We start from the raw sequence: 27,896 nt of genomic DNA on the forward strand, positions 1-27,896 counted from the left end.
TATTATTGTTTCCTAAACTAGCCAATAACATTTTCAGTGTTTAATGAACGAGTTTGACCATAGTTTTTCGTATGTTGGGAGAAAGGGACGGAAATGTGTCGGGCAAAGTGTGTAATACGAATTAGCTGAAATGTATAAAAGTTGGTATATTTGTAAGAAATTAAATGTTATTACATTAACACATTTGAAGGGCAATTAGGCAAACGGAGAAAATAATTATTGAAAAATTAGATCAAAAATTCACAAAAAGTGATAAAAAAAAGAAAAAAAATATGACAAAATTGAAATAGAACACGTCAAAATGAATTGAGTAATTAACGAAATAAGTACTTAGTTTTGAATATAAAAATGTTGTAGAAAGAAGAGCACGATTAGATTAGATTAGATTAGAATTTGATTGGAAATAAAGCAATAATGAAACAAAATGGCCAAAACTGAATAATATTCGACTTTGCAAAAATATTTGAATGTTGGAAATGTTAACAATAGTAAAAGCTATTTATAAAACGCTTTTAATCCACCTAACAGTGTGATGATACATTTCTTATAACTCATATCGCATTCTTCGGGTATTATATCGATTGAGAACATTTCGAACTTGATGCTTCGCGATGTTTTTGATAACACATTCTACATGGAATAGTGGCAGGACTCAGAGAATCACTCAAATTAGCATAGGACAATATCATTGCAAGAAATCTCAAAGTTTAAACTTATTTAATGGAAAAGCGGAAAAATGGCCTATAAACTAGAAATAAAAACGAATTATTGCTAATGATCCGGTAATAACATATATAAATTCTTCAATCAATGCATTGTGTAGGGAAAACTTAAATTTCCTAAAGGGGTTATATATGTTGTGCTGAGTCAAAAAAAATCGAAAAACAAATTTACGAATAGATTTGAAGTTCATACTCAATAGCGTTTACTCGAATTCCCAACGCGGATGAGAACTAAGCACTGAAATTTCAGCTCTTGATATCTCGCCACCTCTGAAGTGCATGCGTACTATAGTTCAAACTTTACTTCGATATCGACTTTTTCTAAAAATTTCTTCCCAGTAGTATCTTTGATCTGAATTATTATCCCTAATTCTAATGCCAAAGAACAAATAAAAAACTCTCGAAATCCGTTAGGGAAAATCATTACCATTACTGAAATTTTCTTTTTCACGAAACTTTTCGATAACCTTCCGTCACTTCTATTAAAAATTTTCAAATACTTTATAATTTACATAATCTTTAGGAACAGTTGTTTAAGAAGCTTTTGTAATATTGTGTAGAAAAAGCTGAAAATTTATGAATTTTCTCTATCTGCAACATAACACAACCCTTAAGTATCCAATTAATTTATGATACCCTTTTAACATAAATTATTGCACGAATGGGAATAGGTCCGCCGAATTTTGGAAGAAGTCGATAAAATAACCCCATGAAAACTACCTAAAAATTGGTGTAGTTCAATGCAAATGAAAGAACATATCCTCAGAAAAAGGGGTGTACCTATTACTGTGAATAATAAAAACAGTAAAGACCCGTTTTTATCGTCTCCATAGTGTATTTTAGGCTGACAAAATAGGGACATTAACTAAATCGCGACATTTTTTTTTCATAGTAAACTGAAGAAAATTTTAAATTCCCTTCCCTTGATGTAATCTAATAACTATTTCCAATTATTTAATGTAGTCTTCTAGCGCAAAAATTTATTATTTTAGCATTTTTGCATCTTTAAGATAAGGTCAAGAAAGGGTTTACTCAAATTCAGCCTTGTTTGTCTGCTAGAGCCCATCAAACACATTTTCATACGAGGTTGATAAAATTGGGGGCTGATCAAATCGGGTCTTCAATGTATTATTTATTTATTTCGGTTTGGTGGGTATTTGGTGAAAATCTAACTTACTGCCCAAATGGCATAATTACGAAACCGCCATCTTTGACGTTTTAAAATTATGGAGAATCAGTTTTTCAAAAAATTGTAACAGAGTTCCTGTCTTTAGCGAATTTGTTGAGACTTTCATTTAAAACAACTTTTCTGTAGGCATGAATACTACGTATATGGAGTATACCGAGGTATAAAATGATATTTACGAAGTGTTCCTTAATTTAGTTTTTTCTAAAATAACTTTCTATTGTGAGCTACACAAACTCAAGCTTTCGATAAAATGTAAATTTTATCGTGTATAAACAATAGAAGAGATTTATCATAAACAGTGGAATCATAATAATTTAATTTAAAATTAAATAGAAATAGCCTAAAATATGTTAATACCTTGAACACATGCACTCCCCAAAATTTTGCTGAAAATATTAAGTCTGGAACTAAGTTTGTTTGAAGAGTAAATTCGCCATAAATACTTCTTGGAGGATATAACGCCAACATTATTTTATCAAATGATGTGCTGTTTAATGTTTGTAAAATCATCGAATATACTTAATTGGCGGAACGGAAAATGCCATTTTTCATAAATTCCCCCACTTTTGGAAGGTGGTTTTCTCGTTATTCATTCTATAACGTTTTCGTCTCAAATCGACGCATTCCCAAAATAAAAATATTTTCAGCAAATGTTGGAAGTAATGCAATTTTCCGATGCTTTTCAAGTCTATCAAAGCAGGTTAATTTATATTTGTTTACATCATTTATTTGACACAGTTCTGTACGCTCGCTCAATAGAGCTGTGAGTCCTTTCCGTATTTACAGTACTGCTTACTGAATTTGTTATTAGAAGTGAAGGTATTCTTTCTCTTAGAGAATCCATTTGCAGATTCGCAATCTGCTACTTGAGCGTCAGTTTTCTTTCTATTCACCTATCATACTCGTCCACACTGTCATCGCTGATGATGTTTTGGGGACACTATTGTATGTTTTTGTTTGTCCGTTGGTCTTACGGGTCTTGTTTGTCATCTGCTTGTTTGCTGGTAGTACTGTGTGTTGGTTTAGAGGAACCAGACTCAGTCGGTATGGAGCAAGTATTCGTTGCCGCCTGAACAGCGGCTACTATTCATACGATGGATTGCGAAATAATTAAAAATATTAAAGAGTGTAGGCTAAATTTGGGTACAGCACAAAATCTTCCGTTCGATTTTATAACTGGCACGTAGGAGTCTGTTTTTGATAGGTATGTAGTGTGGTTTGTGTAGTGATAGTTCGATGTGTTTTGAATTGTGTAACAAGTCGGGAGGGAAAAGGTCTTTCAAACTAGACCCTTACGATAAAAACACTGTCAGGAACACAAAAAAAAATTTACAAGTATCAGGTGTAACAAGTTTACCTTTTTCCGTATTTTGTAATAGTTTCATTGGAGGCACGCGACGCTAAGTCGTGTAACCGTACCTCTATCTTATCAGCTATTAATTCTATAACGTTTTCGTTTCAAATCGACGCATTCCTAAAAAAAAAATATTTTCAGCAAATATTGGAAGTAATGCAACTTTCCGATGAACAGTTCTAAGTTTCATAGACATAAAAGCAACTCCAGTTTCGCTTCTTATTAAAAAATGACCCTAATCCATATTGCAGTAAACCCTTTCAAAACTGAACTCAATATGACAGGAAATTCTGATTATGATTATGATTGATTTCAGAACACTGTAATGAATTTCTATTGGAATTTTTTTTAGCAGGTATTTGATATTGATATTATTAGACAACTGTGAGATCAAGACCAAAAGATCAGTTACAGATCCGCCTTTCCACAATTTTTCAAATGTCCTCATGATGTTTCAAACAATAGGTTATCAGTGTACTGATCAGATAATTATCATTGTAATATTGAATTAAATCAGGCAGCATCCAAAAAATTTTAACCTCAACCCAATTTTTTTGGGTGAGGAGGGGGGGTGTGGTGAAACCCCAAAGCATCCTCTTGGCTACACAACTGCTTGGAGTTATTTATTTCGCTTTTCATTTTCCGAGATATGTTTCAGATCGATCCGATGGTTATAAGTCAGAAGGTTCGCGCAAATGAACATTTTTTGCACCAATAAGTGATCAACTTCCATATAGACAACTCGGAATTGTTCGGTGGTTATACTAGCGATAGTAGATAGAAAAATGAAATACGAAATTCACTTTATCGAAATAATATTTGGCTCATTTAAATGGATTAGGGGCCGTACACAAATGACGTAGCTTTTTCGGCGATTTTTGACCCCTTCCCTCCGCCCTCGTAGCATTTTGTCACAAAATTCTAACCTGCCCCTCGTAAATAACGTAGCAGTTACCTACCCCCTCCCCCTCGTCCCATGCAAAGCGCCCAGGTGATGAAAAAAATACATATGTTTTTCAATTACTTTAAATACATGTCCTTTCAAAATGTTTGACGACTTTTATCAACATTTTCATTATAACAGCAAATTGCGTGCAAAATAAGCCCATTTCATGACAAATATTGTGTTGATACACTGATAGAATATATTCGTAAATCGCTGCAAATTAGATTCGTACAGACAATTTTCATAAAATATGCGAATTTTTCGTACATATGATGAATCATTCGTAGTTCTATTGAAACACTTTTATTTTTAATACGAGTTTTTCGTGAAAACCACGAAACAACTTTCGTTGGTTTATTACGAAACGGTTTCGTTAAGCAAACGGATTGTTCACTGCTATATACGAAAGTCTTAATAATATTTACGAGCACCATTCGTCAAACCGTCAAAGTCAAAAGAGCTTCGATACCAATGTCGTACATACAGGTCTGGCAAAGATGGCACTTTGGTATTCGTAAGATGAATCGTACATGAGTAGTGTGAGTGATCACAGTATAAATCGACTTGCTTTCGTCATAGCGGTCGTTCCGCTCCCATTGAATCGTGTGACCGCTATGACGTCGACCCGTTGTGCTTATGGATTGTTTACATATTTTTGGTTGCCAAACTAGCAAACCGTGTGGTCTGCCACACCTATATATAGCTCATTGCTTCGATACAGGTACAACATGGAGTCATTAATTGTTGATAATAAGACGGTCTCGGTCTGACTATTTAGTAACCGTATCCGTGTCCTCCGGTTACAGGAAGATTTTCTGAACCTCTTTCGCTTCCATTTGATCCATAATCCGGAACAGAACGGATCCAGTTGAGCCATCGCTCGTTGGTTTTTTATGAAGAAGTTTGAGTTTTTCTCTGCTAGGGTAACGTCAAAATAATATGATATTAAATACGAAAACTTTTCTAAGATGAACGAAAATAATTCGTGCGACCAATGAAATCGTTCGTAATATGCACAATCGTTCATTAAAATAAACGAAACATTTCGTTTCATTCCCGAAATTAATGCCCATTTCAACAATAACATTCGTGCAATGTACACTAAATATGTAAAATTTACGAAAGCTTTCGTTCATCAAGCGGTCATTACTTCACGCCACAATCTTTCTAGTCCTCTATAGAGGTGAGCAGGTTGAAATAATATCGATTTTGCCAGATCGATCCTTTTAGTTAAAAAAAAAATCATTGTTGTCAAACATCAATCCTAAATGATCGATTGAAAAAAATAATATACCGCTAAATACGAAAACTTTTCTAAGATGAACGAAATGAATTCGTGCGACCAACGAAATCGTTTGTAATATACACAACCGTTTATTAAAATAAACGAAACATTTCGTTGCATTCTCGAAAAATAATGTCGTTATCAACGATAACATTCGTGCAGTGTATACTAAATATGTAAAATTCACGAAAGCTTTCGTTCACCAAGCGGCCATTCTTGTTCTTGAAATGAACGTAACCTACTATTTACAATGCATTTCGTGCATTGTAAATAGTAGGTTTCGTTCATTTCATGAACAAGAATGACCGCTTGGTGAACGATACTTCGTTGCAGAAAACGACGAATGAATTCGTGCATTGTATGATCAATTTCATTATATTTACGAATTTATATTATCAGTGTAGTTTTGTTTTGAATTTTGTATGTCAAGGGAAGCATGAAGACAAGTTCTCTCAGTTCACAATCGTGCAGCTACCAATGAAGAACCATACGTTCATCTAAATTACTAAATTTTGTTTGGTTGAATCCGAAGTGAAAATTTAATTCAGCTTCCAAACTAATTAGCTAACTAATGTAGCAAGTTAAATCCGCATACAAAATCTTTCCGTATTTTTGCGAACTTGTAATTCCGCGAATCGTAAAATTTACCTCATGACAAACCGCATCAAAAGTAACTTGTTTGAAATTAAATTCATTTCTCTTGGAAATGGAGGATCATTAAATTGTTTTCTCCAAGCGATGGGTTTTAAACTTAATGCTACGTCGCACAAATTCTGACCCTACCCTCCCCATGGTCACACTTCGTCAAAATTTGGTATACCCTCCCTACCCCCCCCCCCCCCCCCCCCCAAAATGCTACGTCATTTATGCATGGTCCCTTATTACTATATTCAACAATAAATAGGCGACAAGGGGATGGGCGTAGCGTAGTTGGTAAATCGATTGCCTTGTACGCAGCGCACCTGTGTTCGAGTCCCGACCCCGCACATAGGGTTAGAAATTTTTCATAAGAGATTTTTCTAACCCGAAGATGCGAATGACCATAAGGTTAAAACCTTTATAATCCAAATGATAAAAAATAGGCGACAAAGGGAAATCCACAAACAACAAGCCATAACTTTTAAAGTATTCAAAATAGGTATTTGATGTCTTCAGTAAAGTTATTCGCAAAAGTAAGAGCTACAAATTTGCTGAAGGCATTATTTCAATAAAATCACTTCCAAGAAAATTCTTGAAAATATTTCACTCTTAGGGAGATTAATCAGTAAAATTACAATACCAAAAGAAAGGGTATATTGTATGCTTTAAATTTTCCGAAGATACTATTGACCTAAAATAATCCGTTTTGATGCTAATAATACATTGAATATTTTTGGTCTTATTTCTGGCTATGGGAAATGATAAAAATCTTTCATCCGCATTTAATGTTAAATATCTCATTTGAAAATAGTCTGATTTCCATTGCTGAGAAACACGAATGAGAGTTTGTCCGTTACATACACACACAGACATTGTCCTAAATCGTCGAACTGAGTCGATTGGTATATAAGACTCGGACCTCCGGGCCTCGGAAAAAATCTTGAAAATTTGAGCGAATTCTATACATTTCTTCTCTAAGAAATGTAAAAAGATGGTTGGGTAATCTCTCGGTCATTAATATATAGGAATTCCACGAAGGTCCGTCCGAAAATCTCTAAAATCGTGACCGACCATTTTATATTCCGATGAAACTTTACAGGTTTCATCGGCATGGAAAACTAAACATTTTTCACAGTCAATAAGATTATTTTGACTCAAGCGCAATTCTTTAAAAGGGTGTAGACGTTTCTATGTGCATTAATTTCAAACAATTTTTGTACGGTTACTTAATTTTATGCAGCAAAACTTGCTGAGAACGAGTTACAGGGAATGAATCTTTCTTCACTGAAAAAATATACACTGAAAAAAATATTATATCAGTTTTTACAAATACAAAAATTTATATTAAAAAATTAAATTGCAAAAAACCCATTTTTTAATTTTTTTGTATTTTGCCAACCAAAACCTAAAGAGAAAAGAAACATTTTGAATGTGATTGCTTGATGGAGAACTTATTGGTAAAAAATTGGTTTTCTAACAATAACTTTATACATGTTTTAAATTTCATACTAATTGACATACAAAACTGAAATTTTATTATAGAATATAATTCCAAGAATCATTTCAAATCAAAATGCATTTCACAAAAATCTTCTAAAATGTGATAGTTTTTGAGATATTTGGAATTTTGCTCCAACAAAAACAATTAATTGATGTAATTATGAAAACAGTCAAAATATTATTCAACCGTAGGGTCTGATGATTAAACTATGCAGTTGAATCATATATTGATTGCTTTCATTTTTTTTCTCTAGAGACTGCACGAAGCAACCAAGTTGCATGATCTGCGAGTGATAGCACACGCGAAGGCTTCGCGATCGCCATGATCAACTGCGTATTCGTCTGCAGCTGTTATGCTCCCCCACGGTGGACTAGTTGAAATTGCACAGGGAATGAGTAGATGATTATGCTTGGGAATAGCGAAACATCCTTTAATGTACAACTCCTGGTAATCCTAAAGTGTTTTATTGATCAATACCGGCGCCGGCCAGGCCCGAACGTAGATCGCGGAAGGAAAGGGAAGGAATGGTAGTCCGATACTTGCTTTTGCTAGAGGCCATATATACTACGGCGCAATCCACAAGTATCACGGGAGGAGGAGATATTTGTTAGTAAGTATAGAAGTTGGATTTTACATCTTCTTTACCGACACAAGAGAGGTGACTCCACTATCTGGACTACACACCTAGAAAAAATCTCTTGACCCTGACATATACGAGCATCAAAAATGACTTAGTTTTACTTTGATTTTAATTTTACATGACATTGAATTTCGTACGTCATGTAGTTTTACTTCACATATGTTGTTTATTCTGAATGGCAATAAGTGTAATTATATGTCATTGCGCATGTAAACTATATGTTTCATGTAAAATTAAACGGAATACGTTAATGTTTCGTCATTTCATGAATTACGGTTTCTTAAATTGTGTCATGTTTGCAATTACGTCAATGACAAAATTCATATTTTTTGGTGTGTAACTTAGTTTCGCTCTTTTAACTATAACTCACGGTAGACAACCTTATTCTCCAATTAAGCATTCTCATTGTTTTCACCCCCTTGGTATTCCGAGTGTTAACAAGTAATCGTCCAAATGTTCACACGAATATTACAAACTCATTTGTTCAAACATTGATAGCTGCTCTCAGCGATGCTTTCCCCACGTCAGAAGGCAACAATTATTTTATTTACACTCCACGACATTAGATAGACATGATTGGTCCTACAATATTTACGCCTGCGATAACAATATTATTTCTTAGTCAGTTGACATGCCGAACCTCTATAATTTTTCGAACATATAAGAAGTGATATACCATGCATAAAATGCATTGAAAAAAAATATTCTAGATAAGTAATTTTTACTTTAATTTTCCTGAAATAAATATGGCGTAGGAAACTCGATCTATTTGTTTATTTTTTCGCAGCAGTGAAGCAACTAGTTTCAATAAGTGTATTTAAAAACATTGAAATTATCTACTACCATATCAGCATCGAGAGAACCCAGAAAATAGATCTCTCCTGTCGATTGATCTCGAAGATAAATGAGATACTCCAAAGACGAAATAACTCAATACCAAAATTGATACTTCTCATGATGGCACCGACAACCAGCGAGCTGGATTTTCTACTGTAATCGTATTGATTGTTTTTTCGTCTACGCCTTTTGCAGCAAATCGCATCAATATGTTGGTTAGTATATGACTGTAGCCATGTCCGCCGTAACTAGTCTGAAAGCACAGGAAAAACTTTAAAAAATGCCAATCTTTGATAGTATGTCTGCCAGCTTTATAATCCTAACTTACCAATCGATGCTTCGTATGAATATCGTGAGATAATAGGATCCGACTCTCAAAACCTTCCCGTATGAGGTCCAATATATGCTGGATACGCTGCTCGTCGGATTGCATGTAACTTAAAGGATTCAACTGATAATACGAGCACTCTGTACCAAATAAATCAAATTGACAATACGTTCCCAGCTTGGCAAACTCCAAAAGTTGACAAGAGTTTAGTATAGTTCTATCTGTAAAGGTTGATTTAAAGCATTAGAATCATTTTTTGTCCGTTTCAAAAAAACCCTACCCAAATGACTCATAACACATTTGTCCGCTTTCCCTCCCGCTTCCAGATACAGCCGAACAATCTCAAACGGCGCATCCGAGTCTCGACCGGGATGAAATGAAACTGGGCATTTCAGAATGCTCTGCGTTTCCGCTGTTGCCTGAATTGCCTTCCTTTCGAACGATGTGATCGGCCAGGAGCTGCCTACCTCTCCTATTATGCCACAGCTGACATTGACATTTTTACCACCCAACAGTTCGACTGACGTTCCAAACAGAATTTCCTTCGTGTACAGATCCGCCATCTCTTCGATGGTCATATTTAGAACGGATTCCGGCTGCACTCCATGTACGTAATGTCCCGTCCCAGCGATTATATTGACACCGCTAGCTTCCGAAGCTTTAACCATCAGTTCCAAGTTACGGTTTAATCCATGGGAAGTATTTTCCACAATTGTGCCTGGAAAAGGTAAAGTGTTAAGTGAGGAACATAAAAATTTTATTCTAAAATACCTACCGCCACCGAATTTTTTATAGCTGATTACATCTTTCAACACCGCTTCGTGTGTATCTTCATCGTTGAAATTAAGGTTATATTTGCAGCTATATGGATACTGGCGTATATAGCCAACATTATGAAGCGTTATTTTTTTATTGACATATGATTGGAGGTCCAAGGGAGCAGCGGAATAGAACTGGTGAAAATCGAGAGAAAGATGCTCGTGAGTTAAGGTAAATCCTAGAGCAGCTGGATCAACTGGTCCGCGCACTACGAAACAAAATTTGTATCATAAAAATTTGTCGCATTGCTAAATTTATTCTAACTTACCGGTCATCACTTTGTAGCTACCCATTTTGAAATCAAAAACTAAATGATACAGCAGAATTAGTTTCAGGAGAGCAGAAACAACATTCAACCTTACCTTGTTGGCGAGTGAATTATCTTTTCATGTCAGGTTTGTCTTGATGTTAAGTACTTTTTACACGCAATAGTAGTATTCGTCAACGATATGCAATTCAAAACATAGGGGAAAGAGGGTAACAGTGGAACTATGAAAACGTATTGTTTTCATAGTTCCACTGTTACCCTCTTTCCCCTACTGTATGTATGCGTCAGTACATCTGAATAAACACCATTCGAACGCTGCTCGGCAAAGTTTATTACCAACCAAACGACACCATCGTTGACGAGCCGAGTCGGTGACGGAAGACGTGTGAATTGTCCTTTACGCTTATCGGTCGAGTAAATGAACCTACGAATCATTCCTACATTACGTGCCGCTGCATATTAAAGTCCCACTTAACCGACACTGTAACATGTCTTGTGGACGATCCTTTATTGCCTCCTCCTTCTTATCATTTGCTTTCGGAGCAAAATAACGAGAGCATTCACACAGCCTGCCACAATTCTGAACGAATTTACATTTAGATAACGTAAGAGATTTGTTTTTGAAAGATTTGTTAGCGTAGTAAAAATGGTTTGGAGGAATGGCGATTCAAAGAATTTTCTGTCGATTCAAATTCTTTCATAATTTTTGAAAACGGTATAACTGCAAATGAGAGCTTCTCTTTGTTTAGTTCCTCATCAAGCATTAAGTGACCAACAGAATGCTACGGCACTGGCGGAGCGTCAGCGCTCCGTTTGAAAAATCTGCAAAACATGAGTTAGCGCTACTGTCTCTATGAATTCACAGACTGAAACATGGAGTCTCGCTCTGGCATAGTGAATCTCATTACTTCAAATTTTTCAAATTGAGCCTGACGCCGGTGACGGATCATTCTGTTTGACCCTTAAAAATCATACTTCGTCCAACAATCAAATTCACCCAGCCGCTGTCACGGAAACCTTTTTTGAGCAGTCAACATCATTATCATGAAAAAAATAATATGAAATAATATATAAGATTTGTAAACAAACTTTTATTTCAATGGTTTCTCTTAATTTGCTATAATATCAAAGCAGAAAACAATTGAAATTACTTCTAGGAAGGGTAAAAATTTACATTAACGCATATTTTTCGTGAAATTCCACTCTGCAGCAGACTAATGAGCGAAACAAGTTTGTTTACAAAAAACACTTTCGCCCTTTTGACGAATTAATATTGAATTGTTTCGTTGAGTCTTTACAGTAATAAAGCCCCATGCACGTAGGTCGGCTGTCAAATTCCATATGCTAGTACAGTTCTTAGTAGTAGGGTTCTTCATTTCTTTCTTCCTTCCTTCCTATACATTGCACTTATTGGGCTTTTCGTTTGGAATTATTTCAGCCGGCTTTTGTTTTCTCCCTTCACAAACGATTTTTTCTCTCTCTTTATGTAGGCTAAGGAGTCTATTTTCGCACTGTTTCTATTATTACTCTACCCATTTGAACTCGTTAGTTAGAGTAGCGTCTACCATCTTTGTTCAACGCATTGGCTCTAATAGTAGAACGATAATTGGGGCACGAATCGAGTTTTCGTTGCGTTAAAACACGAACATTTTACCATTTTCAGATTGTTTGTGTTAATATATTGATTCTTAACACTAAGCAAAGCTGTTAATGCCAATTTATATGCATTCCTTCGATTGTAGACTAAGTAATAAATGAAATAGTGAGGCACTCCTCCCTAATAGAGCCAAAATAGGCACTTTACCTTAGTTTGGCTCGGATAGTTGTTGGTGTAACTGAGTCGTAGACAACAGCGAACAGTACATTACAAGTGTGGCTTCATTAGAACATTGCACGAGAATGTTTAACCACTCTTTTCGGACAGTTCAGAGAGTTTGTTTACTTGGGATTACTAGAATAACAAAGAGACGCTATGTTTCGGTTGGAATTTCAAGTCAGCCAATAACTGAATTTGAATTCCAAACGGAACAAGTCTTCTCTTTGTTATTGTAGTCCCTTTAGGAATTACTTTCAAATTCTGACACCATGAAAACAAGCTCATGGAACTGTCATTTTTTCAAGCATTTTTACTTAGATGACGTCATCTTTCACTGTTCCATGACCAATGCTGATTCGAATGTCAATACGTACATGCATACCAAGCCAGATACACCTTGGCACATTTTTTTCCTATGTGTGAGTGCGGTTGTCATTTTTCTTCGATGAAGCCGATAAAGCATATTCTCTTGAAGAAAGACATGAAGAAATGACGTTGTGGGCTTTTCTGTTGTCATAAGTTTTGTTTTAGTTCGGTCATAATTATTTTTTATCAGTAGTTTCGAGATAGAAAGTGTCCCTAATTATTTGATTCGGACGATCCTAGGTGAAGTTCGGCCAATTCTCTCTTTTCATCGTGCGCCAAATCAGATGTTTATGTTTACTTTCAGTGGTCCGGAAGCCATATTTAATTTTACAAGTATAAAACTAGTCATCCTCTAGGGAGAGCTATGCCAAGACGCCATATTGAACCAGCAAAACTGTCAAATTTGTGAGCCAGCCGATATAAACCAGCCATTATTTAGTTGCACTGCTAGCTTTAAACAATGGAATGAAAGGTTTGTTTGTTTTTTCCTCCGCACATCTCTGACTATGAGGATAACTTTATAAAACTAATACACTCAAAAGTGTCAAATGCTCCCACCTTTCATTCTTTTCATCTTGCATGCATACAATAAACTACCTAAAATTGAGCTATTTTGATTCAATTTGGGGCGTATCGCACACGCAGAATTTTATTTATGCATCGATAGCATACTTTGCTATCTGCTTCTCGTTTCTTCTGCTGTAAATTTTATACATTGGACATATTCGGTCTATCCACTCATTGAATGCTTACTAGAAGTATATGCATGAAATTGCATAAAAATCACAGCAAAAGAAAAGAGACGGGAATAGAAAGTATGCTAACTATTAACTATGCATATGTTTGTTCCTCAGTGTACCAGTGGCGTAGCCAGGGGGGGGGGGGGGGGGGGGGTTGGGGGTTAACCCCCCCCCCCCCCCCCCCCCCAAACCAAAATTAATTGGATTGAAAAAAAAAATTGATGCTGACGAATTTAATTTAATATTCCATAAAATATTTTTGGAAAAATATTCTCTGATCACTACATTGAGAACTGTGTTTAAAGCGTCATGAGAACTTTTGGAAAATTATGGGAAGGGGATCTTGTAACTTATCTCTTAGCCGAAATCCCATAGTTGTCAAATTACTTCAATGTAAAATAAAATAACTGTCTGAATTATCATGAGCTCATTTTTGGAAAGATGCTTCAAAATATGGATTAGAGACAATTTTTCGAATGGGAATCTAAATTTGAATAGGTTGATTGCATATAAAACATAAGCTTGTTTACCGAAAACTTACATACATTTCAACATTTGCTGAAAATGTATTTTTTTAGATTGTGTAGAGTTTAGACAACAATTCAATATGGTTAACAACAAGAATAACATTTCAGAAACTAGTTGAAAGCCGATGTAATTTTGTCTTTAGCAGGTCAGGATCGGTTTTATGAGCATTGGATTTTTGTTGTATTATCAACTATATGAATAGCCTCTTAGCAGGATGCAATGAAAGGCGTACTAAAATTTTGTGTGCTACGTACTAGTACTGCAAGTTGTGAGGTTGACTAATAAAGAAAAGTAAAATTAATGCTCGATAAATTTTTAACGGTCACGATCACATTCATTCGAAACTGCCAAATTTCGATGTTAAGTAACATTGAAGAATTTCAAAACGTAAAACTGTTCATCTGCTGATAGAATAATTTTGACGGTTAATCCTCCTAGAAGTAATTATAGACAAGAATTACTCTTCAACCAAATTTGGGTCGAGACTTAATGTCTCTAGCAAAGTTTTCGAAAGTGCTATTTCAAACAACTTTGTCAAAGACATAAATATCCCACATATTCAGAGTGTCGAAATATAGTAGTAGAAAACCTTTACAACAAGCTATTCTGAAATTACTGTATTTGATAAATCTCTTCTGCGGTAATTAAATAATAAATTCACATTGCGTTCAAGGTGTCTTTGAAGCTTATAAAAAAAATAAGGGAACTGGATATAAAACAAATAATTCCCAGATATTAAAAGGACTCAAAAACACAAAGAGTGATTCCATTTTCAGGAGCTAGCATCAATTCGGCGCAAGCTTAGTCCGCCTACCAAGTTAGTGTCGGATTCTGATGAGATGAAGTCGAAACGCAAGTTTCAGTTCCATCCATCCATAATTTAGTTATAGGTTTTGTGTTCTCAACTCGCAATGATTGTTTCAAACAATTTTATCCGTAGCGCAGAAAAAAATAGTTTTCACCTAAATTTTTCTTCACTAAGAAGAAATATAGCAGGCCCAGTCCATTTAAATCCCTATATGTTGAATTCATGTAGCCTTCATATTTTCAACAAAATTGTTTGAAATGACATTATCAAAAACTTTGCTGAAGGCACCATGTCTCTTAATATTTTTGAAAAATTAATTCACCATAATTACCTCTATGAGGAATCAGGAATCAGGAATCAGAATATATTGGCTCAAATGGCACGTTCCCCGTACATAGTCGGGGATTTGTGCCTTGCCGTGTGTTTTCATCATTTCCTGAGCGGAAGGAAAGGACAAGGAGGTGTGGGGAAGTAGACTTGGAAGGGTGGGAGAAACAGCACAAAACAAAAAATAAACAACAGGTAAATTAAACTCACAAGTAGTTCAACTTGCCTGCGAATAAGCCTAAAGCTCTTTACCACATTGGATAAGAAACTTTAGTATGTCTCTGAGTTTCAGTCGACCAAACATGGTTTCGTCTAGATAAGGACGGCTGAAGACTCGTAATCGCAATTGCGCTAGCGCTGGGCAGTTGCATATCAGATGATATGAAGTTCCGTAGTCGGATTCACAAAGATCACATGAAAAAGACTCAGCGCGCTGAATAGTTGCCATGTGATAATTGAGTTTGCAGTGGCCGGTTAAAGCCCTGGTCAGCATGCCGCAGTGGAGCTTCGAAAAATGTAAGAGATTTTTCGAAACCACTGGGCATGGTTGTTCTAGAAACGCCTTTGTTTGGCGACACGTTTGTAGATTTCTCCAATAATTGCGGTGCTCGGACAAAGCCCAGGACCGTATTTTTTCCCTTATCCAACTTGTCGAAATTGGCAGGGCGGGCTCAGGACCAACGAAGTCAATCGCTGAACCTGCCCTGGCCAATTCGTCAGCCCATTCATTTCCAGTAATACCGCAATGTCCGGGCACCCAGACAAGGTAGATAGTGTTGACAATGCTTAGTTCTTCGATTTGGGTTCGGCACGCGATCACTAGCTTGAACCCGGATTTGTTTGAGCTAAGGGCCTTGATTGCAGCCTGACTATCGGAGCAGAAGTTTATAACTCTGCCGGACAAACTCAGTTGAAGGGCCGATTGCACCCCGCACATAATCGCAAAGATTTCTGCTTGGAATACAGTACAATATCTACCTAGTGAGTGAGATTGTTCCAATCTCATTTCACGACAGTAGACACCAGCACCAGCACGTCCCTCCATCAGAGAACCGTCAGTGTAACAGACTACTTGCGTTTGTTGTTGTCTTTCCATAAAGTCAGACAACCACTCCTCTCGAGAGGGAATCTTCACATGGAATGTCCTGTAAGGAAAACTACAAGTGAGTGTAATATCGATGGGAGCAAGAATATCTTCACCCCATGTAACCATTTGTGACCACAATCGTGTATGACTGGTAGCAAGATCAACATGATTACTGTTCCAAAGCCCAGTAACCTGCAGTCTGTATGCACATGATAGTGCTTCTTGTTTTAAGTGTATGTGTAATGGTTTGATATTTAGAAGTGCCTCAAGAGCAGCAGTCGGAGTCGTGGTGAAAGCACCAGTCAACGCCATGAGCGCCATTCTTTGCAGATGGTTTAGCTTTGACTGGACTGTCACCACCTCTCCCCTCTGCCACCACACAAGGCATCCGTATGACAGTATTGGACGTACAATTGTCGTGTAAATCCAATAGATGTATTTAGGTTTGAGACCCCAGGTCTTTCCAAAAGTTCGTCTGCACTGCCCGAAGGCCATGCACGCTTTCTTGACTCTGAACTCAATGTGAGCAGACCAATTCAGTTTGGAATCCAATATGACTCCAACGTATTTGACTTGATCTGCACACAGCAGCTCAGAATCAAAGAACTGCAAGGGACGAACCCCGGTTGTTATTCGCTTCTTCGTGAAAAGAACCATTGAAGTTTTGCTTGGGTTAACTGATAGTTTAACTTGTCGACACCACTGTTCGACAGCTCTTAATGCCTGTTGCATCAAGTCAAAGATTGTTCCGATGCAAAATCCAGTAATTAGTATTTGGTAATCGTCAGCAAACCCGTAGGTTGGAAATCCAAGCTCATTGAGTTTCTTCAACAAGCCGTCAGCTACTAAGTTCCATAACAAAGGTGACAGAACGCCGCCCTGAGGACAACCGCAAATACTCAACTTCCGTATCTCAGCCTGTCGCAGTGACGAGCAAAGCATGCGGTTACTAAGCATTGCGTTTATCCAACCTGAGATACATGCAGGTATCCCATGACCGCGCGTCGCTTCCAGAATAGACTGGAAGGACACATTGTCAAAAGCACCCTCAATATCTAGGAATACACCCAAGCTAGATTGCTTGAGCGAGAAGGCTTTCTCAATGTTGTAAACAACATCGTGAAGCAGAGTGATCGTGGATTTCCCACACTGATATGCATGTTGCATTTTGTGCAGTGGATATTCAACTAAACTAACGTTCCTGATGTGATGATCGATTATCCGTTCCAAAGCTTTCAGAAGAAAAGAACTTAAGCTGATAGGCCTAAAACTCTTGGCTTCTTCATAGCTTGAGCGCCCCCCTTTGGGAATAAATCTAACAGTTATTTCTCGCCATGCTTTCGGGATATACCCGGTAGCAAGACTGGAAAGCAAAATCTTTTTCAAGACGCAAGTTTCAGTTCCATCCATCCATAATTTAGTTATAGGTTTTGTGTTCTCAACTCGCAATGATTGTTTCAAACAATTTTATCCGTAGCGCAGAAAAAAAATAGTTTTCACCTAAATTTTTCTTCACTAAGAAGAAATATAGCAGGCCCAGTCCATTTAAATCCCTATATGTTGAATTCATGTAGCCTTCATATTTTCAACAAAATTGTTTGAAATGACATTATCAAAAACTTTGCTGAAGGCACCATGTCTCTTAATATTTTTGAAAAATTAATTCACCATAATTACCTCTATGAGAGTTAATCACTAAAATTTCTATATCAAAGCAGGCGCTGTTTTATGTTGATAACTTCCCGAAGTTGTCAAACCTTCAAAGTCAAGGATTATTATATTAGGTGATCTTGAACGTTGAAATTTTTTTAGATCATTTATCCCACTTTAAAAGATCGCAATTTTTGACTTCATTGACATATTATACAAGAAAATAATCTATAGAGGTATGAAAACTGTTCCATGTTGATCCTTCCTTGTTTGTAGACTGGAATGACATCTGTTAGACTACTTATGTTTTTGAGTTTTCAATAATTTATCAAACTCATATTAAATTTCAGCATTTTTTCAAAAAAATTGCGATTTTCATCAAAACCCCCTCCAAACCAAATTTCTGGCTACGCCACTGCAGTGTACAATAATGTAATGGGTAAACTACGTTGAACGTGGTTCATATTTGACCACGGCAAAAAGAATAATTCATTGCTAGATTTTTATACTCATCCATGGGTGTAGTATATCAAGTATATTCCCATTTAAGCTTAACTTACGTAATTTTGACTATAGCTGAAGCAACTCACAGTGCGTCGAATATATTGTTTTATTTTTGACAACACTAAAATAAGTGCGAATAAGATGCAGAACCTAAAAGTACCTAAATTTAAGTGAAAAAAAATCCATTCTTTGGCTTTAATTATTCTGTGTGGATACAAAACTACTGTAGGGTACATCATGCTACCAACTTGTCTATTATCTCACTCTTGCATATAGCTAAAAGAAGAGACGACAACAGGCTTCTTGCTCTTCTTAATTTTCTATACTGAAACGCACATTAACAAAACTAAAGACACTGAATCTGTGTTACAAAGACTCACCATCTCAATTGTTTGTATGCCATTTATCTGTGTCATTCTAATCGTACACGAGATCTGTCAATGGCCGAGAAGTTCGAGAAGGATTCGAAAAGATTTTCCTCGGCTGATGAGTGCTGTTGACAGATCTCGTGCCCGATTGGAGTGACATTGACAGATAAACTGAATTTATTCATAGATTAGGCATTATTAAACAAAATCATAGTTTTCGTTTGAAAAGTTCAGTAATTTAACTATAATTAACTGTAAAACCTCGCTACAATAAAAAAAATTAAATCTGAACGTTTCTATTGCAAATCTAAATGAAAAATTGACTTTCACAGTATATAATGGGAACAGTTATGTGTCAATATATAAGTATTGCACCAACTTGTGTTCGAATTTTTGTAAATATTTACGGCTTTGTCAGTCCATTTAGCCTAAGCAAACGAATTGCTTCCAAAACTGCCCGACGCTACGACCGTTTTTGGCGGCCTTTTTACGGTAAATTTAAATTTCAGTTTTAGAAACAATTCGTTTGCTCAAGCTAAATTGACTGAGAAAGCTGTAAATATTTACAAGAGTTATGTATCAATTTTCAAAAAGCAAGAAGTACCATACATTCTTCCTAGGAAGGATTATATTTAATATTAATTTGATCCATGAATGTTTCATCACATTGTTGGACACTTTATGCCAATTTTTTGAGCTGTTGAATATTCCCAGATACTCTACCAGTCTTTTTGATGACCCTCTTTGCAATTGCCCAGTAACTTTCGATGTTTCCTGAGCTCAGAATAATTTGGTGAATTGATATCTTTCTCATTGAAATCTGTTCCCTTTTCTATAAATCCAACAAAACTGGAGGAGTACTCATAAATGTAAAGGCAAGACACTTAAAATGATAGATTTTCGCATTTATAGTTTAGGTAGTGTAAAAAATGGTAGACTTCAAAATGCCTCCACTTGAGTCGAACTGTTTGTGAACCTTGAAAGCTTTTTGAGTCCTCTTTCACATAAGTGTCGTCTTTCAGCAAAATGCATGCTTCTGGTTGCTGTAAAACTCGTAACTCTCGAGACCTTGTTGCAACACGTTGTTTTGATCTGCACTTTGATGGCTTTCTGCGAATTATAGGTCTTCAGCTTGATTCGTTTCTTAAGGCAGCCCTAAGTTTGCGCCTCTAAAACAACAAAAATGATCCATAAAAAATTGAAAAACGATCCATAAAAAAGTTGTCCATGTTCCATAAAACAAAACTGAAAATCCATAAAACAGTGTGAATGATCCATAAAAAGGGGTGATTTGATCCATAGATTATGTAAAATTGAACCATAAAATGGTCGTAAAAGAGCACTAAAATAGTAACAAAAGAGCAATTAAAATCAACTAATGCCCCATAAAAATATTGGAAATGTTCCATAAAATGATACATTTTGCGCCATAAATTTACTGACATTGATCCATAGAATATTTACAATGTACATTAAAACACGTCGATATGTTCCATAATATCGACCAAAATGTTCCACGATATTACAAAATGGAGCAATAAAATGTCAGAAAAAGTTCCATAAATTTGATAAAAATGTTTGCTAAATAATTTTTCTTGCTCCATAGAAGATGTAGAAATTAACATTAGAAATGATTCATATATCAAACGTTAAATTATGGTTCATGGATATTTACAAAACGATCCATAGGAAAAGAAAATGTAAAACGATCCATTAATATGTGCTTATGCACCAGAAAAATTAAATTTAATGAATTCATGCGAAATTGTTGCTATTCGAACTAATAATAAAGTTTATTACATTTGGTTGTAATGTCAAAGTACAACAAACAATGCGTACATTATAGTTAAACTTCAGCTACCATATCCCACTAGTCAGCTAACTGACCTTAGCTAACCTGAAATCATTATGGCAACTCTTTAAACGTCAGGGTATTTATGATATTAGAGCGCTGAGAGTTATTAGACCACTGATACAGGCTGGCATGAGTCGCAAATACTATCTGAATAACTATCTGAAGCGTAAATGGACACTTTATACACGAACACTGACTAATGTGGCTACGCCACATCGCTTTCTAGTGCACTGCCCGACTTCGCTGCCGCTCAGTCGGCTTTTAACTAGCTATAGCCCCTACGTTTAAGTAAACCGGGCAAACGAGAGGACCACAGGTTTGCTTGCAATTCCAGCTACGGGTTAATCAATGCCTCGTCCAACGGATCCTCAGCGGCTTTGCGCCGCTTCGGATCCTTGGCCTCGGATATGCGGCCAAGCCGCATCACACTAGCTCCCAGTATGAGCTCACTTGTTAAAACACTGTCACTGTTATGAGAATTGTTAAGCACAACTTATTTTTTCAGTTTACCATAAAATTTAGCATGAATTCATTAAATTTTTTTTTTCTAGTTCATAAGCACAAATTAATGGATCGTTTTACATTTTCTTTTCTTATGGATCGTTTTCTTAATATCCATGAACCATAATTTAACGTTCGATATATGAATCATTTCTAATGTTCATTTGTACATCTTCTATGGACCAAGAAAAATTATTTAGCAAACATTTTCATCAAATTTATGGAACTTTTTCTGACATTTTATTGCTCCATTTTGTAATACCGTGGAACATTTTTGTCGATATTATGGAACATATCGACGTGTTTTAATGTACATTGTAAATATTCTATGGATCAATGTCAGTAAATTTATGGCGCAAAATGTATCATTTTATGGAACATTTCCAATATTTTTATGGGGCATTGGTTGATTTTAATTGCTCTTTTATTACACCCAAAACGCGAACCGTATGAATTACATGCGAATAAGCATGATTCTAATGAGAATTTTGCATTGTAACTGGTATAATGCATAGAAAGCGATATTGGTCCGGGACAAAAATGCATTAAATGGCGATTACATCACAGAAACTTACACAAACCCACAGTAGGGAATGGATTAGTGAATTTAACGATATCGGAGTATTAGTATTAAAATGACTCCGAACTAATACACATGTAAAGGACATCTCCACTCGGATACATGTGCGCTCTGCAAATACTAATACACGCTCAAGGATCTGTTTCCATTTCGCTTTTCTACTGATCACATGCACATATTGGAGAGAACAGTTTATAGCATCATCAAATTGGTGGGGTGTGGATGATGATTATGTGTTGATATTATATTGAGCTTTCGGCGTTCTCTCAACCCTAAATTTACCAGCGATATGCGAGTTCTAGACACTAGATAGGTTCATGAATGTGAATAATGATTAATGATTATTTAAGCGCACTATACGCAGGAGAAAGTTACCTATATGGGAACATTGGGCTAACAAGTAAATTCAACATTTGTCTGATAGAAGCCGTCCGCCCATCATTTCTGGCATTTCTCATATAAACAGTATGTACTTTCAGGTGATATTATATCAGTATTTCGCAGCAAAGATATCTAAGTTTAAAGTATCATAAACTATAAAGGCAGTGATGACATGGTTTTGCACTTTTGAGCAGCAGTGGCAGTTACTCATTTCAGTTTGTATTATTTCCCGAACATGCGAATCCAGCGCACATCATCAGGTCAACGATCATCGCAAATCAATCTGAGCACAAATCATTTTCTTCCACTCTTCTCTGAAGCGTAGAATGAGAGAGCGATGATTTTACAGCAAAAACCATTCGCTATGGGAAAATAACGCGTATATCACACACTCTCGTGAACGTAAACTGTTGACGCGTTTAGTGTGGTTGGAATTGAGCTGTCGCAGACAAAAAGCGCTGTGTATGAAGACAGAAGTTTTTACAAACACCACAGAGGTATTCATGTATAGAATACACAACCTTTTTGCCAGACTCAGCAAGCAAAACCAACTAATACTTTTACATGCGGGCAGATTATATGGTAGCGTGTTTCTTAATCAATTTATATCATCATGAATCAAGCTGTGTTAGTATAATGCCGTAGCTATGCTTGGTCTACAATGCGAAGAAGGCATGATTCTAATTCGGAATATGCACGAAAGGATGTAATGCCTTTTTTGCATTGGGAAATTGTTTTGGGTGTACTATTTTAGTGCTCTTTTGCGACCATTTTATGGTTCAATTTTACATAATCTATGGATCAAATCACCCTTTTTTATGGATAATTCACACTGTTTTATGGATTTTCAGTTGTGTTTTATGGAACATGGACAACTTTTTTATGGATCGTTTAACAATTCTTTATGGATTATTTTAAATATTTTATATGCAAAAGTACATTTTCCCGTTTCTTGATATGCTGGACCAACCATTTCGATGCTGGTTCCCCTGTCGGGCTGGAAGATCCGGGTTTTCGGTCTTTTCTAGTTGTTCATTCAAAGAATAGTGTTCGCTAAATCTATTTATGAAGCATTTTACCCTCGTGTGATGAATTCCAAAGCGCATTTCACTTATCCGTGTGTCCAAAACCTTTTCTTATAATGAGTTATGTTCTGTCAAAGACCATGCAGTAGACTTGGGTGCAACGCCAAACTCGTACTCAGCAGAAGGCAAAGGACTCTTCACATTTCCTTTGGATCATGTCCATATGAACAGCCAACAAAATCGATACAGTAGAACCTTGCGGCAATTGAAACAAACTTATCTTTTGTTTCATTTACAATGCGCGACATTCGTGAAACGGGAAACGAAATATTTAAACGGTACAAAAATATAAAGAAACGAAAGATGACGAAACGTCAACAGGCTTCTTGTTCTTCTTAATTTTATTTTATATGCCCTGCCGAAAATCCAAAAACAACAAGCGGCCATCGTTGCCAAATCCCTTTGTATGCTTTTCACAATTGCTGAAAGTAATTGTACCTCAAAGATCGTACCTAAATCACGAATTCAGCAGCCAGGGATAGAGCTGACGGATCCTGTTTAGGTATTATGAACAGTGTTGGTACAATAATAATCAAATTGGGTTCATGATAATTTATTTCAGGCCTGCACTATTTTGTATCTTGAATTCGCTGTAGGACATCGTATCTAAAATGGTTTGATGCAAAGACGATATTTTAAATATAAAGAGAGAGAGAGAAAAACAGTAAATTTGGCTGCACGGTTCACTAAGTTATTTTGTCTGCGACAAGCAGAATTTTATTTAGCATACTTTTCTATCTGCTTTTCGTTTCTTCTGCTGTAAATTTATGCTTTGGACATATTCGGTCTATCCACTTATTGAACGCTTACCAGAAGTATAATGCATAAAAATCGCAGCAGAAGCAAAGAGATGGGAATAGAAAGTATGCTAACTATGCATAATTTTATTTCTCAGTGTAGTTGTGACAACCAGTACTTTTGGTAAACATCGAGTGACTTGTAGTTTTAATAAATGCTTGGTAAATTGCGTTTTTGAAGTATTTTGTAAAATACACAATCATGAAACAAGGAAACGCATCGGTCTAGGTTACTGAGCCATGTACAGGTTTTTCGTTGCACTGGAGAGAATATATCGAGAATGCAGAGTACAGTTAGCTACAGTCGTGATTCGCTGGTTGGGCCACAGGCTCTGTCCAACTAACGAATTTGATTCGCTAGATGGACCGACTGAAAAATGTCAAAAACTCTCCAAAGAAGACATTAGTAGCGTAAAAGATTGTTAGATTGTCAAAGTTAATTTGACATGAGATTTTGACGTTCAGATGCTTTTTAGTTGGACAATGGTCCAACTAGTGGAGGTCCAACTAAAAAGCGGTTCAGTTAACGAGTGTCCAACCAGCGAATCGCGACTATACTTTGCTGATGTCATTCAAAATTAATATTTATGAGGAATGTTAGGAGAAAACTGATCGATCGGTTTATAATGTTCAAACTTTGCATCTACTAACCATATAAAATAAGAGACTAGACAGTTAATGAACAGCTTCGTAATTTTTAATGTGTTTAAATTTACTAGTATTTTATTTGTATCATAAAATTTATTTCGTATATATGATCATACATTTCCATTCTTCATATGTAAACAAAGCTAAATGCATTTCTTTTTATTTCAATCTCAATACTTGCCACGCGTTTATTCCAAAATCTACCATATTTGTTTACATTGCTCTATTCGTGATCTAACGCTGGATGCCGCCCGCCAGACGGCACGAGAGTGAAATGATGATGTTTTTATTTTCATCTGTCAAAACACATTGGAAAGTAAATTTTTAATTTTATATATTCAATCAATATTATAATTAAATGTTATTTCTTCTAATGAAAATAATATTGATGAAGAAAATATGTTTCCCATCTCTAAAAAATATCCAGACGGTAAATTTCTTGTTACATCACTAAAAATTCGTTCTTCCGGTTTCAGTTTATACTAAAATGAAATTCAGAGATTAAAATTTCGATAGAAAACATGATAGTGAGCGAAAATCATCGAATTGAAGAGTGCAGGAGTTGGCAGTAGAGATTATCCACTGATAAATCCAATTTCTGAATAAACATTTTCCTTATCTAAAACAACCAATCTAACCTCAACAATACAAAAATAATTCCGGATCTCAATAATTCGCCATAAAATATCGAGTTCGACTAAATGTTTTGATGTCAAACGAAAGAACGAGTGTTTTCTTATCACCTGCAATTAAACTTTTTGTGAAACTATGTAACATTTATCTTAAAACAATTAAAGTAGAACAACACTCCTATATCATCAATGCAAGAAAATATTTTCATCATCATTTAACTGGTACCAAAAATGAAATCTAGTTGGCGCATCGAGCGAAAAAGTTTCGCGTTTGAGAGCCAATTGGAACCATAGTTTTGGGATCGATTGCAACTTTTTGTTTCAGTCTTCACGCATCCCTTTAAAAGGTGCGATGAAGCCGTTCTCTAAAAAAATAGATTATCAATACATGCTTTCTTATTCTTGTTCCTGTCAATCGACTACATGTACATCTATGGACCATCCATAGATGACGTAGCATTATATGGGGGAGGGAGAGTTTTGTATTTTGTGATGATGTGTGACGACAGGGGGTAGGGGGTCATGTCATACTACGTAGCTTTTTTTAGGAGCTGACTTGATGTCTTGACAACCTTACCCGTTTAATCTACCTAACATAGTTTTTTTATATAATTTTTTTTGCGGTGACAAGGTTACCGTCAAGCTATGTAATTACCAGGGGGTAGTTACAGGTTTGTGACGAAATGCTACGATGGGGGAGGAGGGTATTAAAAATCACTCAAAAAATGATACGTCATTTATGGATGATCCCCTAATGAATTGTCAATACTTGTTAAACTTTGGCGCACAATTCCAGTTCATTTTGGTCATTTTTACTAGTTTTTGTTTTGCCTTTCCCATGGTGTTAGATGTAAAAGGCCAATCAGGGACTGGAAGATACTAACGTTAAATTACAAATTCTTGCATATGTACAACATAATTGTATGTGGATGGCTTATTTCCGCGAAACAGTCCCTATTGAAAGTAGAGCGTATGTTTAGGTAACTCACTATTTTCCAGTTTCACCATACACAAAATTGTGTGCTGATATCATTCATGACAAAGGCTATGGCAAAAAAACATTATCACAAAGCGTAGTTGAGAATGGGAATTTATAATCAAGATCCTTTTACGGATCATGACAAATTGACTACACGATTTATCTGCGAGTACTTCCAATAATTTCCTTGCGATCATGTCGAAATACGAATAGGAATCCTTTTAAACAAGGAGATATTTCGGCGCGTATGTTGTTAACTGCGGATGGTTCGACATATTTCTTCTTCTATCAAATAGAAAACGTTATTAACCATGCCTGTGCACATATGAAGGATACACTCCAACATACATGTTGCGTAACAAGGTAATACATCAGAAAACCGTGTATAATAACTACAGAAAAAACCTATGCTGCAAGCAAAACCCAACGCCTAAACTTTATCATAGTGAATTAAATCATCGTGCATCCACTACCTCCAAACCAACAGCCAGTTTCGCAAGCGAAATAGCAAATGCCATAGTAGGCGAAGATTCAGATGTAGCATGTGATTTCAACAAAGGACAATAATAGAACCTATTCAACATCAATAGCGTGGACAACATGGACATACAGAGCAGATTAATTGAGTTACTGTGATACGATATCAATTAGTCAGCAAAAATGAATGAAGTCTCTTTGTCAATCGAAATTGTCAAACCTTGGTTTACCTTTTGATATCATCGAGTATAATTAACGTCCATAATCACCAATGGTCCATCATGTTTTATGGGATATTGTTGTAATTATTGTACGTGAAAGGCCTTTCGAAAACAATTCTCTCTGTGGTACCATTAAGCGAGTTCTGCACTTCAATTGTTTCGTTACCATGGATGAAACTGACATAAATGATACATGAAATTACTTGTCACTTAGAGGGAATAGATTCTATTCCAGGGTGATGAGACTATTTTAACTCTATTCCCTATCTTTGTGAATAGCGTTTAATTAAAGCTATATTATCTATCATCATTATTATCACAGAATTAATCATATTTGAGATGTAAATTTTTTTTTTGGAATACTGGTGACATGGAATTGCATCGTTATGTCTGTTGCTGCTATGAACATGACTTTCTTCGCAGTACATAGTTAACTGAAGTTGCTCTATATAAATCGCTGATATTCCTTGTTGATTTGTGCGGCCACTTCGCGTGGACGTTGAAGGAGAAAAACTATCGACTGTGTTGCAGAGAAAACATCTACAATCAGCGTGGGCTGGGTATATAGCACGAATGCAAGAAGATGGGTTAGCTAAACTTATGTTCACAGCTATAACATACAAGAATATATAAAAGCACTCACTTCTGGTTGCTTGAGCTATTTGAAAAAAGTATATTCTCAACAATATGATTTAAACATGAAATTAACATTTCACATTGAGCTACAGCATTTGCCATTGGGATTTTACCTGCCATTTTATATAAGGTTAAGTAATGTACCCAGTTGCAGCATAATGTTTAAATTCCTGCAAAATTTTCATTCAGAACCAGCATCAAGAGATGTATTGAGATTCTCAGAATCAGCTCCTCATCACATATTCAAGGCCATTTAAAGTAGAGCAAACAGTCGTCCTACAATCGGAAGATAAAGAAACGACGAAACGTTCCAACGACGACCCCGTTTCGAGAGCTGCCCCATGTCAGACTGCTGCTGGCTCCTCCGCGCGCCAGCTACTCC

General features: G+C 36.0%; 1 protein-coding gene and 1 long non-coding RNA gene across 4 annotated transcripts in view; one reads left to right on the forward strand and one right to left on the reverse strand.

The window, feature by feature from the left end:
• Positions 1-8,980: 8,980 nt before the first annotated feature.
• LOC131693845 (phosphotriesterase-related protein) overlaps positions 8,981-27,896 on the reverse strand; it is a 195,837-nt gene continuing 176,921 nt past the window's right edge. Inside the window, exons 1-6 of one of the 3 annotated variants that reach the window (XM_058982045.1) lie at positions 10,623-10,685; positions 10,529-10,567; positions 10,217-10,468; positions 9,722-10,159; positions 9,442-9,662; positions 8,981-9,366 (exon numbers count right to left, since the gene is read on the reverse strand). In XM_058982045.1, coding sequence (XP_058838028.1) covers positions 9,229-9,366; positions 9,442-9,662; positions 9,722-10,159; positions 10,217-10,468; positions 10,529-10,553 — 1,074 coding nt within the window. In that variant the 5' untranslated portion in view covers positions 10,554-10,567; positions 10,623-10,685 and the 3' untranslated portion in view covers positions 8,981-9,228. Of the gene's footprint in view, positions 9,367-9,441; positions 9,663-9,721; positions 10,160-10,216; positions 10,469-10,528; positions 10,686-27,896 lie in introns of those variants that run through there. The other 2 variants (XM_058982044.1, XM_058982046.1) reach the window with 2 other exon arrangements.
• LOC131693847 (uncharacterized) overlaps positions 12,847-27,896 on the forward strand; it is a 32,426-nt gene continuing 17,376 nt past the window's right edge. The window contains exons 1-2 of the long non-coding RNA XR_009306341.1: positions 12,847-12,950; positions 13,015-13,182. This is a non-coding gene — a long non-coding RNA (uncharacterized LOC131693847). The remainder of the gene's footprint in view (positions 12,951-13,014; positions 13,183-27,896) is intronic.

Source organism: Topomyia yanbarensis, chromosome 3 (genome assembly GCF_030247195.1).
Source record: "Topomyia yanbarensis strain Yona2022 chromosome 3, ASM3024719v1, whole genome shotgun sequence".
NCBI classification, from domain to species: Eukaryota; Metazoa; Arthropoda; class Insecta; order Diptera; family Culicidae; genus Topomyia; species Topomyia yanbarensis.